Source organism: Podarcis muralis, chromosome 3 (genome assembly GCF_964188315.1).
Source record: "Podarcis muralis chromosome 3, rPodMur119.hap1.1, whole genome shotgun sequence".
NCBI classification, from domain to species: Eukaryota; Metazoa; Chordata; class Lepidosauria; order Squamata; family Lacertidae; genus Podarcis; species Podarcis muralis.
This window is the reverse complement of record NC_135657.1, coordinates 56,203,286-56,218,317: the sequence shown is the minus strand read 5'-3', so window position 1 is coordinate 56,218,317 and position 15,032 is coordinate 56,203,286. Positions and strand designations below refer to the sequence as shown.

General features: G+C 39.6%; 1 protein-coding gene across 1 annotated transcript in view; it reads left to right on the top strand.

Annotated features, from left to right (window-relative positions):
- Positions 1-7,934, top strand: part of MTHFD1L (methylenetetrahydrofolate dehydrogenase (NADP+ dependent) 1 like) — a 107,921-nt gene extending 99,987 nt beyond the window's left edge. The window contains exons 27-28 of the mRNA XM_028723667.2: positions 4,470-4,577; positions 7,773-7,934. Of these exons, the coding sequence (XP_028579500.2) occupies positions 4,470-4,559 (90 nt within the window). The 3' untranslated portion in view covers positions 4,560-4,577; positions 7,773-7,934. The remainder of the gene's footprint in view (positions 1-4,469; positions 4,578-7,772) is intronic.
- Positions 7,935-15,032: the final 7,098 nt, after the last annotated feature.

Below are 15,032 nucleotides of genomic sequence, written 5' to 3'. Positions count from 1 at the left end.
GGATGCTTAGCAGAAAACATAGTAAAATAATATTTTATTAGAAAAGCAGTTAGGGGACTAGTGCTTAATATGAACATTTGTATTCAGGAATTGTTACTTCAGGGAACAATTAGTTTGCTTCACATTAACAGGCCTAATAAATGAGTTTTCCTGTCATTAGCGTGTTACTAACAGATGTGCAGTGACAGATGAAAAGTGTCCCCAACTGTGTTCTAATCCCAGAATTTGGCTCAAAACCGACACTGCTAAATTCTTATACAAACTGCTTGATTTCAAGATGGAGACTCCGATTTCCTACATATAAGCTACTTCTATTTCTTGCCCATCCTTCACCATAATGTCCCAGGGCGTGTTATAACAATTAAAAAATATATTAAAAACATAACAGATTGCAATAAAGAGAATAGGATATATGAAGCATCTCTTAACTTTATGTGGCACAATGTATTTTGTGCTTTTCAAATGTTACTATGCTTGTAAAATTCACTATATTAATGCATAGATGGATTGTGGTGGCTCATGAATCTCACTTTTGCCCAGCCTACTACTTGAGAAACATCATAGTGACTATTTATTTAGATATTTACATTTCTTTGTATGAAATTGATTTTTATAAAGTATCTCTGAAGAAATACCTGGCTAGGAAGGGTGGGGTTTTGATAGCATTTTTTCCTCTGTATCCATCATGGCTAATATGGTTCCTGTGGTGATGGTTTAGGACCTTCTTACCTTTGGCTAAAAATGTAGTCAAATCCAAGCAGAACTTCAGAAAAGCGCATTATTAATCTCCCCCCACCCCAACTGCTTAAAATTGTGATTAATGGCTTTCATAAACCCATGTATTTGTTTTGAGGTACTAAATGTATACAGCGAGATTATGTTTTTAAAGAATTGTTTAGGTATTATCAATTGTTTTGGGAAAAGAATGTTGCCTGAAAGTCTGAAATTATTAGAGTTCTTAAAATCTTGACTCTTTTCCAAGGCAGCCCCATCTTGCCTGCCCCAAGCATCTGTTTTTTCAATCTGAGGTTTTGGGATTTTGTTTTTATATTTTTGTAGGAAAGGGAGCTTTGTGAGGATTGCCTATGACAACCAATTCCATCTTGAATAAAGCTTCAGTATATATGCCCTTTGTTTCTTTGAGCCAAACTATACTACTAAAGCCTAATTAAATTATACCCCTCTCACATAATTTTTCTCCTTTTATTTAAGCATTAACCATTTCCCAGTCGTACTGAGTACAACAAGGAGTGCTGACGTTTATTATGGGAACACGATACCTCAAATCTATTGGGCCATTTTAAGTAACTGATTAAAGTCCCAGGACTACTGGGGGAAAGATGCTTATTTGCAGAGTATGTGTACTGTGTACTTCACTGTGCAGAAGTTGTGGTGCACCTAGTCGTTTGAGAATGTTTCCATTTTTCAAAAGGTAAAATAAAAACCTGCTCTTCAGCTAATTGTGGCTGCAATTTGTTCAATGTAAGTGGGGTTGGCTGAAGCTTCAGAGTATCAGTTGGACCTTCTGTGTTCACCAAATTCTTTATTCTTCTCCACAAGTGATTCTGCAACAAAACGTTGCAGTGTGTGGAGCTGTCCAGGGTTCCAGCTAGCCATGTCTTCTTCCAGGATACTTCGTTCTATTCCATTCATCCTCTCTCCCCTCCCTCCCTCCCATTTCTACGTCTGCCTACAATCAGACAGCATCCCATGCCCACTGAGCAACTGTAGTCTCATTGAGCTATTCTTGTGACGCCCCTTCCTTCTGTGTTTTCTATTAAAATATTCCCGTACTTTTGGAAAGCTTGGAGTTCTCCCAAGCCTGCTGATACCTTGTTCTTGTGTGTGAACGGTTTCTCCCCTGCACCCCTGTATCAGGAACTACACTTGAAGAATGAGTTTGCTATTGACATATAGGACAGGATTGAGGAACTGGATCCAGCTGACGTCACCATAATGCCAAGAGCACTGTTTTCCTTTGCTGGCATGGCTTAATTTTAAACTGCAGGTAAAGGAAGCAAGGTTTGCAACTGCTGGTGGTGACTGGCGGCAACTTCCAACCTCAGACCCTTTGCCTGCACAGTGTGAAATTGAACCATGCTGCTGAAGGAAGCGTTTCCTGCGGGGGGCTGGCTCTAAGCACCGTTCAGCTGACTGGCATTTACAGTCAGCCCTGCTTAGGGAAGATTGGCTGCTCTACAGCGTTCCCGATCTCTATGGGACTGCTGATCAGCGCTAAGAACATGCATAACTTTGCCAAGGCGCAATCAGCAGAGCACCCTTTAAAGCTCCCAACTATTCATTTGCAGCCACATTTTTACCTGTTTTCATTATGTGTGTCAACAGGTGTGGGGCAGGTGGCCATGGTTTGTTAGAGAGAGGACTTGGGGGCCAACTAAGGAGCCCTGATACAGGACAATGAATATGTATGAGCAGAGCCTGCAGAAAGCCCTTAACTAAGAACCAAATAAATGGGAGCTCTGCAGTTAAGATTTTTTAAATGATAAATTGCCACTGCTGATTGGAAAGGGGCAACAGTGCTGAGGGAAGGAGGCAATTATTGATCTGTGTAACCCACTTTGCTGAGATGTTGTAAAAGCAAATGTATTGGCTTTGGCTTTGGTTTAGAGATGACTGTGGCACAAAACCTGCACTTTGAAATGCTTTAGACTTTTTTGTGTCTAAATGAAATCAGAGGGGAAATTTGATAGAATCTTTTATTTTGGAATAACCTAATAAGAAATAGATTTAACTTCAACTAATAACTAGCAAACAACAAAGTATCATTAGTTTTAACAAAACAATGGCATACTATGAATTTGAGAATTGAACAGTAAACATATTAAGCACACTTTTAAGAAAGCATGCTTAAGATGGCAGCTCCAGTTTTAAAGGGAAATTAGCTGCATGGCATCCAAATACAAATTGAGGCACTGCACACATGCTCTAAATGTGTATCTCTGGAGGATCCTAGTGGTGCTCTCACTTTTGCCAAAAAAAGAAATCCTTTATGTTTAGTGAAAGCAGACATTTTATTTTAAGAGATTATGCTTGGCAAGCTGTTCTAAATTGGCAGTGGTTCTCTTTAATTCTGTATTAATCTAGTTTTTAGTAAGGGATTTTGAATTCTGCCAGTGACAGCTTGTGCTCTGGGAGAAAGGGTCTTGTTTTCCATCATTATGATCTTAGAATGGAGCTAAGAGACATTCTTAGCAAATGTATCGTCCCAACACTATAGGACTGACATAACGGGAATAAAGGGAAGGAAAACTTGCAGGAAAAAATTGTGGAAAGGAAAGAGAAGTACTTAACCCCCTTAAGCACACATACATACACACACAGACATAATTTCCTGCAAATGTCTCCCAGGGGACTTGTTTCCTCCAGCTGGGTTACCTTCCTGTTTCAGAGCTTATGGGGATGGGATGAAATGGGGAGGGTATTTGCAGGGGAAGCTGGGAAGGGTTAAGCATTCCTCTCATTCAGCATAATTTTAAATGTAGGAACATCTGCAGAATTTGTGTTGAGCCTTCATATAGTTTACTTTTTCTTTTCGCTGACACACAAATTAATCTAAACTATTTTGCACTATCAGGGCCAAAATTAGTTTCAACTAATTATAAAATATTGTATAACATTATTGTTACTTGTGTAATGAGTTAACTTATTATTTATGGAAGGTTATTTCTGTTTACAGAACAATTGTTTGATGTTGAAAATGCTGTTGTGTGCCTATAACCTCTACGTGTGCATTAAATAACATCTAGGTATTGATAACTCATTTTCAAATGTGTCTTGGCTAGAGGAGCCTAATACAGAATGCAGGCCTCTCCGTTAGTACAGCATTTACCGTATTTTTCGCTCTATAAGACGCACCTAGTTTTTGGAGGAGGAAAACAAGGAAAAAAATATTCTGAATCTCAGAAGCCAGAATAGCAAGAGGGATCTCTGCACAGTGAAAGCAGCAATCCCTCTTGCTGTTCTGGCTTCTGGGATAGCTGCACAGCCTGCATTCGCCCCATAAGACACGCACACATTTCCCCTTACTTTTTAGGAGGGAAAAAGTGAGTCTTATAGAGCAAAAAATGCGGTATCTGAATGTCTTTTTTGTTGTTAACTATTTACATTCCTACTTCCTTTGCCATATTCCTCCTGAAGAATGCACCATTTCCTAAAATTCTGCACCACAGGGTTTCACACAGTATAGCTTTTACTTTGCTTTTCCGTAAGTTCTTGTACACATTTGTAAGCAATCTGAGGCATAAGTGAATCTGTTTAAAGTTTCTGAACCTGATTTAGCAAAAGGGATTGGAGTACCAGATGGCTTGATTCTTTTCATTTCAATGCATGTGAAATTATGAGCCCACGAAGAACAATATGGTCTTTCACTTCATCATGGGTGTATATGCACAGTGTGGTTATCAGCTTACAATTGCAGGACCGTAACTTCTAGTTCATTGTTCCCCTAGATGAGCACAATGCCAGGATTGCCTACAAGGCCTTGCTTCTATGACATTGACCTGGACCCTGAAACGGAACAAGTCAAGGGGTTGTTTTAATAAAAGCACAAAAATAAGGTGAGTGGAAGTTCTTGTTAAAGGTCCCTTTGGTGTTTGACAGTAGTAATGAGCTAAAGAGATTTCAAATGGACTTTTAATGTTTCTTTTCTCACACCTTGTGGCTTTCATCTGTGTCATACCCAAATCTTTAATAAGATATATTAAGGATGTTTCATAGGAAATCACTTATTTTATTTATTTATTTATTTATTTATTTATTTAGATTTGAATGTGATTATGTTTTACTGCTGATAGTTGTATGCTTTGGAAGGTCAATCTAAATTCACTAAGTGCTTATCATTTCCTCCAATGCCCCATCGGTTTTCTATTGGTACAGTGGATGCTCAGGTTGCGAACGTGATCCATGCGGGATACATGTTCGCAACCTGCATCTGCACATGCGCGGGTTGCGATTTGGCACTTCTGTGCATGCGCAAAGCGTGATTTAGCGCTTCTGTGCATGCGCGACCACCGAAACCCGGAAGTAACCCGTTCCGGTACTCCCGGGTTTTGGCGGTTCACAACCCGAAAAAACGCAGCCTGAAGCGGCTGTAACCCGAGGTATGACTGTAGTTCTCATTTTCACCATGGGGTGGAGGAGGTGGGGAGGAAGAAACAGGATCCAGCGAAGTCCAGCAAACTGCATGACTCTAAGTTAAGTCTACAGTTGAGAGCAGCTGAGACTTGGTTAGTCAGGGAGGGCCAGAAGAAATTAGCCTGCTGTGTCCCTCACCACATATAGTAAGTATCTCTAGAAGATGGGGAATTAAGGCTGAGGGAGTATGTTCCACCAAGTTAATTTCTGCACTATTGAGATATATATACTGCTCTCTATCCCAACCTTATCTAACCTCTTTGGGGAAGATAGCTCAGTGGTAGAGCCTCGTGTTGTGCTTGAATAAGACCCAAGGTTTAATATCCCGCATTCCAAGGAGTCAGCTGGGAGGGGGAACCTGGAGAGCCTATCCCATTTCCTGACAGTATCACACAGCTCTTCCTGTCCTTAGCACCTACACAGATTTCTTTGAGTCAGGCTGATATCCCACTTCATTCACCAGACTTTGAGTTCAGTTTGTGACATCTTGCACATCAGCATTTAAAACATTCCATAATATGGCAACAATTCAGATACTGGCTAAAGGAAATCTTATGGGTGGCATCCAGTTCTTTGTAAACTGGATTTTTTTGTAAATCACTTACAGTTTATGGATGGTTAAGCACTATATAAATGCTGCTAAATAAAAATTTAAAAAAAAATAAAATATTATGTTTGGTCCAGCTTCTCTTACAGGAATATCAAAAGCCCTTTTGTGTAACCTTCTGCACCCAGGCTTTATGAAGTGCCTTTTTGCAATTATACTTTTCGTTCCCATTTCAAGTACAAAAAGTACTGCCTGAATTTTCCAGAGAATTCCAGCAAGTATTGAATAAACAAGTTTATGCCTTCCTTACAAATGCACCGTGGATTATTTTAAGACTCCGGGGACGTAGTCGCATCCTATTAAAGTCAATTGCAAAACAACCATTGATTTTAATTACTCTGAATTGCACACAAAGTGCTTAAGCGTTTGGAAAGCGGTTATTAAGATCTCAGCTACTTGGGATCACCCAGTCCTACATTCCTGAAATATGCTTGGACTTTGATGAACACAGGGGGAAAGGAATTCTACAACTATAGAGCCACTGTTCAGACCACATCTCTACAGACATTGTGGTCATAAACTCAGTGTACAGGTAAGCCCTATTCAGACATGCTGCTGGCATATACATGCCTCCATGTGCAAAGGAGCACACACACACCCAACCCTCATTTTAGACTTGGCCCTCCAACTTGTGGAAGGTGACAGGGAGTGATGCTGGGTGGGAGTGGAGTGTAATGCACTTGTCCTCACTTATGAGTATGGGTGTATATGCAAGCAGCATACTCAAATAAGACTATAGCAAGCATCAGGTTTAGGAGATGCCAATGGGATGTAAGAGAAGAGGCAGTCACTCCAACAGCAACTAGGACATTAAGGGTGGATCATAACCAGCACTTTAATCATAAACCCAGAAGGTAATGCTGGAAACATTGGTGCTTTCAGCATTTCTCTTCCCCCCACAAAATAAAGGATCAGCTTGTGATGATCTGCACCAATCTGAAGCTTGCAGACCATCATAATAGGCACCTCCTCAGAGTGCAGTACTATTTTCAAGCCTTGAAGTTATAAAATGATAGCTAATGCATCTATATCTGCTAAAAGAAACCATTGACACTATGCGCAGAATTGCCAGGGGGGCGGAAAACACAATTTTCATGGCCTACAGCTGAAATGGGGAACCTCTGCTCCACGAGTCTCCTAACCCAACCTCTTTCATTTTCCCCAAGCCATATCCCTTCTCCCTCACCTCCTCCTTGCTTGACCTGCAGAGAGCTCACAATGGAGAGAGATGCTCGCTTGGTGATCTCTTCCCTTCTACATTTCTTCGCTGTGCTCCTTTCTCGGAACACAGCAAGGAAGCCAAGCTACGAAAGGAAACAGTGTGTGTGAATGGGCTTTAGTCTCACCTACTTCAGGCTTTGGCACCACCCACTGCATATGGCCCTCAACCACTTTCCCATGAATGAATACAGTCCTCAGGGGTGAAAAAAAATCTCTACCCTGGCCTGCAGGGTAGTAGCATCTTGGCTGCAGTGAGCTGCTGCATGCCCTTTATTTCTGGCCACACTCGCATAGCACAACCTCAAATTCCAAGGATCAATGATGTGGAGTATTCCGGTCTCTACAGGAATTTATGGTGCAGGGGAAAAATATGTAGAATTGGACCTTAGCTGGTAATAATGCTGGTAATTATAATTCTCTGTAGCATTTAATTAATTATTCTAATTGAGAAAAAGGCATTCGCAAACTTATTCCATGTATGAGATTGGAGTAGCTGCACTGACATAAATATGAAAGATGAGAATAATTTTTTCTTCACTGCTCTAACATACACAGACCTGGATAATACATTAGGGATCTGTCTATATTAGGAGAAAGTACACTACACCATGTAGAACAGTTAAGTGTTTTGCTTTACTTACCCTCCAGGCAAAATAATTCAAGCACAGTAATGTTACAGATAATTTGCAGTCTGATATCCTTTTTTAGTAGAGAACCAAAAAAAGACATGTTTCTTCAAACAATGAAAAAAGGAATTCTTGAAATACTTAACTTTTTTTCTTTTTTCCAGACTTCTGCAGCTTCCATGTTTTCCTGGAGTATGACAAGCATGAATTTTTGAAGAATGCCTATCATGTATCTCTGCAACAATATTGGAATACACCAAAGCAAATAAATATAATATTTCTTGAAACCCTTCTGTAATAAAAAAACCAAAGCAAGAACTTTTTTTTTTTAAAAAAAAAAGCAGTACTAAGTAATTTATTGTAAAGTGGCAGTGTTAAGGAATGTTTTTCAAGACATGCTGTTTCCTGCATTCTAACTAGTGGGTGTAGATAGTGGGAAATGATACAGAAATATCTTTTCCACTTTTTAAGATTTTGATTCATTATTTAAGATGCTTTACCTCACTTGGGTCAGCCTAGAAAATCAGCATTAAAAGAATAATGCTGTCTGGTGCGGTTTAATGCATTTTATGGGGTATATATGCAGCTTCTTGAATTCAGCAGCTGTTGCACCAAGCAAAATTATCTGGGAATGTCTGTGCTATCTTTCAGTGTTACCTACTGGGGTTGGGGGAAGCTAGGGTTTCAAATGCAGGATCTCTCTTTTCATAAAAAAAGCCCAGGAATTTTACAGAAATTGAAAAAAAGTGTTGTTGTTTTCCCATGTGGCCAAACAGCTGTGAAATGTCCATAACTTCATGTATCTCACTGTTCTTGGTCTTTGCAAATGAGTTCAAGTTTCTGGCTTACTGCTTTGTACTCTCCTCAATATACCAAATGTCAACAAGCTTTCTTTCTTTTTACAGCCAATAGAAGTAAATCTTTATGTGCAGGCCTGCAACTTTCATTTTAAAAAAATGTACATAGGTTCAGTACAGTATTGGGTTTCTGAAAGAAGCTTTGCCCTTTTTTGGATAGTACTTTAACATAACTGTACTGCATTATAGTGTTAGGTTAACAGGAGGAACCAAAATACTATTGTCTATTGGATGATGTATTTGCTGCTGCTTCTAGTCAGCAGTTGGCACTGTCCATCAAGTATCCAGTGCTGTGTAAGTAGGGTACCTCTCTTTCTCTCTTTCCTATTGTGCCCCCCAAAACCTCTCTTGAGGAACCAGGGACACTTGGGGGGGGGGGGGACTGGAAAGTGGAGCAAGGCAGTGCAGTAGAGGGAAGAACTGGAGAATGAGAGCTTGCAAAAGTAGCTTTTGCAAGCTACCTCAATCAGATTTTAAGCAGTTCTCCCATCCTATTGCAGCACATCCTAGGCCTTTCCTTAGTGGTGTGCTTAGGAAGGTTTGGGAAGCCCTCTTTGCAGGAGCAGACATCTAGCACTGGATTAAATACCACAATACCTTAGTTTGGATGTTACAAATTTGGCGCCCTTTCAGAAATCTAAAATGCATTGATGTGAAGTTTATGCTGACAGATTGTTAATAGAACACAGATAATTTGGCAATATTGTTTTTCAAAATCATTTCTCATGACTATTATTGGTGTGAGTGATAGCATGCACAGTATTTCCCTTCCAACATCTATTACATATTGAAAACAGTTTGATTGCATTAACTCCAGTTAGGCACCACAGTCTTCCATTCATTCAGAGGCTTATCAACAATCCATCCCACACAATTGTCTGAAATCTGGTAAACATATGACAAGTGCCCGAAAATAAACTCAATTTTAATCCTCAAAAATTGCATCACTGAGTTTCTGGATACTGGATGTCCATTCATTTTGTCAATTATATGATTTGGTTAGAACAGTGCAATGCTTTTGAAGAAAAATATGGTTCGTTTTCTAGACCCCTGTAATACAGAACTGGGTGGAGCAGAGAGACTTAATAATAAAAGGTGCTAATTGCTTTGTCTGCTGGTCACACATTATAAGAAACTGTTTCTACCTTCAGATCAATTTCATGCTGTCAATGATGAGGTAGGCAAACCTACATGACGATTTGAGGGTATCTTTAGGATGGTGAAAGCATGTTATTAACAGAATGTACAACCCTGTCAAGAGAGTCCACTAAATCTTCACCTGTTCCTTCGGAGAACTATGAGCTTTAAGAGCCACAGAGCAGGATTAAGGGCATCCAAGTTTAAATCTGCTTGAAGAAAATAATAAAACTCCTCCTTCTGTTTACAATGTGGCTCTATGCAAAGCTTTTGGAAGGAAAGCAACAGAAGTAAAGCACTGTAACAGCAGCTAAGACAAAGGACTTGCTCAAAAAGTGCCAATTGGGTTCAAACTGACACTTTTTGTAGAACTTGTTTCTCCTTTGTCAGTGTGAGATTCTTGAACCTATCAGTCCATATTCCATCCCTTTTCACCTCAATTCCAAGCAATTCCAAGGCTTCTCAGACTGCCTTGCCTAAAGTGTTGAAATCTTAATTTTTTACTTGTGGTTTGAGGAGCATTTTATTATAAGGCAATGTGGTGTGGTGGTGAGAGTTGAATTTCACCTAGGAGACTAGTGCTCAAATCTGCAACTCTCTCTTGAAGCTCACTGGGTATCCTTAGGGCAGTTGCTAACCTACCTTACAGAAGAACTAACTTAGTTGGTCTTTAAGGTGCTACTGGAAGGAATTTTTTTTGTTTTGACTATGGCAGACCAACACGGCTACCTATCTGTAACTACCTTACAGAGTTGTTGTAAAGATAAAATGGTGAGGGGGGGGAACCATGTACACTACCTTAAGCTCTGAGGAAAGGTGGGATATAAATGTCATAATAAATGCTTTTGCAAACTTGGTGGGAGTTGGTGGATTAAAAGGGGTGAGGCACACCACTTGTTTATCCTAAGAGGCTCTAGAGTTAGGATGTAAGCATCCTACAAAATTAAAATTCTCAAGGTTTCATAAACAGAATTCATTAAGAATTAAACCAATTTGAAGTACCAGCACACCATGATGCACTGGTCCAAACACTACCCTTGATTTCCAGATTTTTACTGCAATATCTTTGTTGCCTGGCTGACAGCTCTTTCTCCTGGATATGTGTGCTCCGCTCCCCACCTTTTAGAAAAATAAGGTGAATTATAGGCAACATAAAGTGGAAAAGCAGACTATCCGTTTAGAAACATTTGGTGACAAGAAAATGGCTGTTGGAGTGTAGCTGGATAATTGTACATTGTTGGTTTGCAACCAATTTGTTTATGTAACAAATCAGTTACAGTCAACTATTTCTACAAGCGTGGTCAAAATTGCAACTCCCAGATCAGTAATCCAAACTGCAGTGCATTATATATACACATTATTATGTGTGCGAGTTAATGTACGTTGGCTGGAGTGTTCTTCATGCAAAAGCTCAAATATTTATTCCCAAAGTAAACCTTTTCATTCAAAAAGTTTAAAGGACATTTGGAAGACGTTAGTTTGCATAAGCTGTCATACAATAAAGGGCTTGGCAAAAAAAAGAGGAATCACTCTGAGAGTTAAAAAGCATGGGGAAAGGGAATCGTGTGCAATATGAGCATAGAACAAAATGTTCATGAATAAAATTTATAGGAACACTCTCTCTCTCTCTCTCTCTCTCTCTATATATATATATATATATATTGCTGTATGCAAACCACAACAATTAGTATTTAATAGTTTCCTTTTGAATTTCCAACTTTTCTACTGCTTTTGGTATGTCTTGCAGACCATTTAAAGTAGACCAAGGGTTCCCAAATTGTGGTCCATGAGAAGCCAGTGGTCCACAAGCTGCATTCAGGTGGACGATGGCATGTCTATGAATTTGTGTTTGAAGACAGGAGGTGGTAGAGCTGTGCATTAAATATTCATATTGATTTTTAATTGTACTTTTATTGCTTTCTATACCTTATATTGTATTTTAGTTTAAATTCTATCCAATTAAGTTCCTCTCAGAGGAACTCTTTGAAATGAATGAACTTGTCATGTCTATCAACTTCATTGGGTCTACTCTGTGTAGGACTAGCACTGGATATGTAAGAAATAAAAGAAGAAGCAATAAAATACAAGTGAATAGTCCTACAGCATCTAGCACAGTGCGTTACAATGGCTGCAACAAGCAGAAAAATCACTGAGTGATCCATCAAGATCCTTGGTAATTTTCAAGTGGTTCATGAAGAAAAAGGCTTCGGAACCACTGAAGTAGACCATCTCTGTACAGATCAACTCCCCTAAACAAAAAATCCTAATATAGCAGTTGTTAACTCTGGGATAGGGATCATTAGATCTGAGAGTGAAGTCAAACCGGGGTGCAAGCCTGGGCAATGTGTGTGGAGGTCCTGGGCTGCCCAGATGACAAGATGCCCCTCTCTTGGCCTCACGGATGTGAAACAAAGGAAAGCAGAGTAATATGTTTGGCACCAGCTTGGCTGCAGGAATTGCTGGAAAGAGGAATACAAGGCTCCATCCAACCGCTCAATCCTGTCCATCCCTAACTCACAGAGGAGTACACAGGTGCGTAAAATTAGTATAGTATAAGGGGGGTGGCTAGAGGAGTGGTTGCAATCTTTTTCTTGATGAAAAGCAGTGTACCAAATGCTTGAATAAAATTAAAAAATGCATAAACGCCCCACCAAAATGGCCTGGCAAGGACACACGAGTTCCCAGAATGTATGACATACTGAGATGGTACAGGAAGAAGCGGGGTGGGGAGTGGAGAGAGAATTGGCCAGCTCAAGCCACTAATATCATATAGGAAGCTTTCCCCTCATTTTACCTGGTCCTAGTGGAAGATTTTCTGTGGACACAACAGCATGACTGGATCCTACATGTGTGTTACCATGCAAATACTTGTCAAATCTGGTTTTGCAATGAATCAATCTTCTGAATCTTAGAAAGCTGTAAGTCAGACTTCGGAAGCTCAAGATATTCAGTTAATCTCTCACTACTTTATTTAAACACCAGTCCAGTTGCATAAATGTACTCCAGCCTCAATTTACAAATGCTTGGCTGCTGATATATATCTCTAAATGTTTCTCTTTCTTCTTGAACCAGACACTGGCATTTGTCAGATACATTTACACATGGGTCATTCTATATGTCTCTGCAGAAACCTTGAAGCTAAGCCAGAACCTTGCAGCTGTCATTAATTCAAAACCAACAAAAATGATAAATTGTTTGTTCACAGATAGCTGTAGCTGAGCAGATGTGCTTATATTTTGCTTAGCAGTTGATTAATATGAAAGAAAGTTAAATTCTTTGTGTGTGTGAATTTGATTTTTTGTTTGCAATTCTTTAGGAAGCACCAGAAAGCTAGTAACTTATTTTAAATCACTACAGCTCTTTCGGGAGGGGATTTACTTTTATTGAATAAATAACAAAATTCTCCTAAGTATTTATCACACCTCCTAATTCTTTTGTTTAAAAATCTAGATAAACTCATCAGTTACCAGAAAGCCAACCAATTACACACATCGTACCTGAGAAAGGCAGAGAAATTAATGAAAAGTTAACAGCAAATTTTGAAAACTTCACAGGCGCATATTCTGTCTTTCTGAAGTTATATTCTATGAACTACAGTGGTACCTCGGGTTACAGACGCTTCAGGTTACAGACTCCGCTAACCCAGAAATAGTACCTCGGGTTAAGAAGTTTGCTTCAGGATGAGAACAGAAATCGTGCTCCAAAGGCGTGGGGGCAGCGGGAGGCCCCATTAGCTAAAGTGGTGCTTCAGGTTAAGAACAGTTTCAGGTTAAGAACGGACCTCCAGAACCAACTGAGTTCTTAACCCGAGGTACCACTGTAGTACTATACATACAAACCAGGTTTGTGCAGATTTATTACCTCAGTGGGGACTAGGTCCTTGAATGCTAGAATATTAGATAAAGCTAAGTGACTTCTGAATGATTTTACTGCGGGGGACCCCTGCCCAAACTGAATTGAATATTTGCTCCATCTATACGTTTCAACCAGTTTCAGAAATGAACTGCAGTTATAATCCTTGAAGTTGGTGACAGAGGATGCATCCCCCCCCCAGTTGTTTTTACTTTCCTTTTCTAATACACAAAAGGCAATAAAAACAATGAAGAGATGAAAGCAAGAAAGAGAATGGAAGGAAGGATACAAGAAGAGAGCAGTACCATTCCAAAAACAGCAGCAAAATTCCAGACAGTTGCCCTTCATATTATCCAAGAATGTTTTCCTAAAATAATCTTCTCATAGAAGATTGCCTGCTGCCAATCATGTTCCTTTACTTAAATGTATTCAGTAAACGGATGGTAAACTTTAGAAAAGTTGTCCTTCATTTTCAGATTGTGCAGGGTTCTGGTATATTTTGTGTTTTTCCCCCAATAAAGCAATGGTCTAGATCTGGAGGGAGCAATAGTCTTGCTTATCTCCTGAGGCTGACTTGTAGTGTTCGACACTGGGGCTATGTTCCTAATCCCACTTTACTCAGAAGAAAGCTCTGTTGAATTCAATGGGGCTTCCTCCCAAGTAAGTGGGATTAGGAACATAGATGGTTAGGCTTTCATTGTCATTTGCTGTGCAAAACAAACATCTCTGTCACTACATAAAGTCAATAGTGTCAAAAGGGCTTCCTAACTTTCAAATATGAACACCAAAATTAAGCTCAGCTGGCTGTAGTACAAGTCTGTGCATAATGGATGAACATGCCAACATCACTGTGTACCCTATATGCAGGGATGAACAGCAGGTTTTCCCAAACCACATCATGGTCTGTCATTTCAAATGCTGAGTTCTCCGCATTTGAAGCAAACTGTTCTTTCCAGTCTTTCCACCCCTACCTTCTCATGCACTCAGGAATTAGAAAATGCAGGGCACATACTCGTGATACCACACAGCTGATTTATCAAATTGGGAGTCAGACTGGATAAATCTAATTTGGCAACCAAGACTGTTTTCCAGGAAAATCCTATTTTTTGTGCATAAATAAACCCAAGCTTCGGATGATATTATGCAAACAACTGCACTTTGGATCTACTGACATACTAATATTCATAAACCAGCATCAATATACCAGGTCAATCACAGAACTGTACAGTTAGAAGAGACCCTGAGGGTCATCTTTGGAAATCGTTGCAAACCTGGGAAATTAGGCCAGAAGTAAATTGCAGAAGTAAAATAATAGGCTGAGATAGAAAAAGAGAGAGACTTGACCAAGGCAACCAAAGGAATTAATGGCAGAGATAAGATTCAAAGACTTCCCAGTTCACATTTAGCCCCTATCTCACTCACATTGACATCATTTTAATGGAGCATATTTTAAGAACTTACCATTTTCTTCTGAGAAAGGTATCGTTTCCCATGGTCTCCTCCCATTCATTCTGCAGTCTTTCATTGTTTTACCCTCAGCTGTAAAAAGGTGTAATTCAGCTGTAATGCTCAACCAAG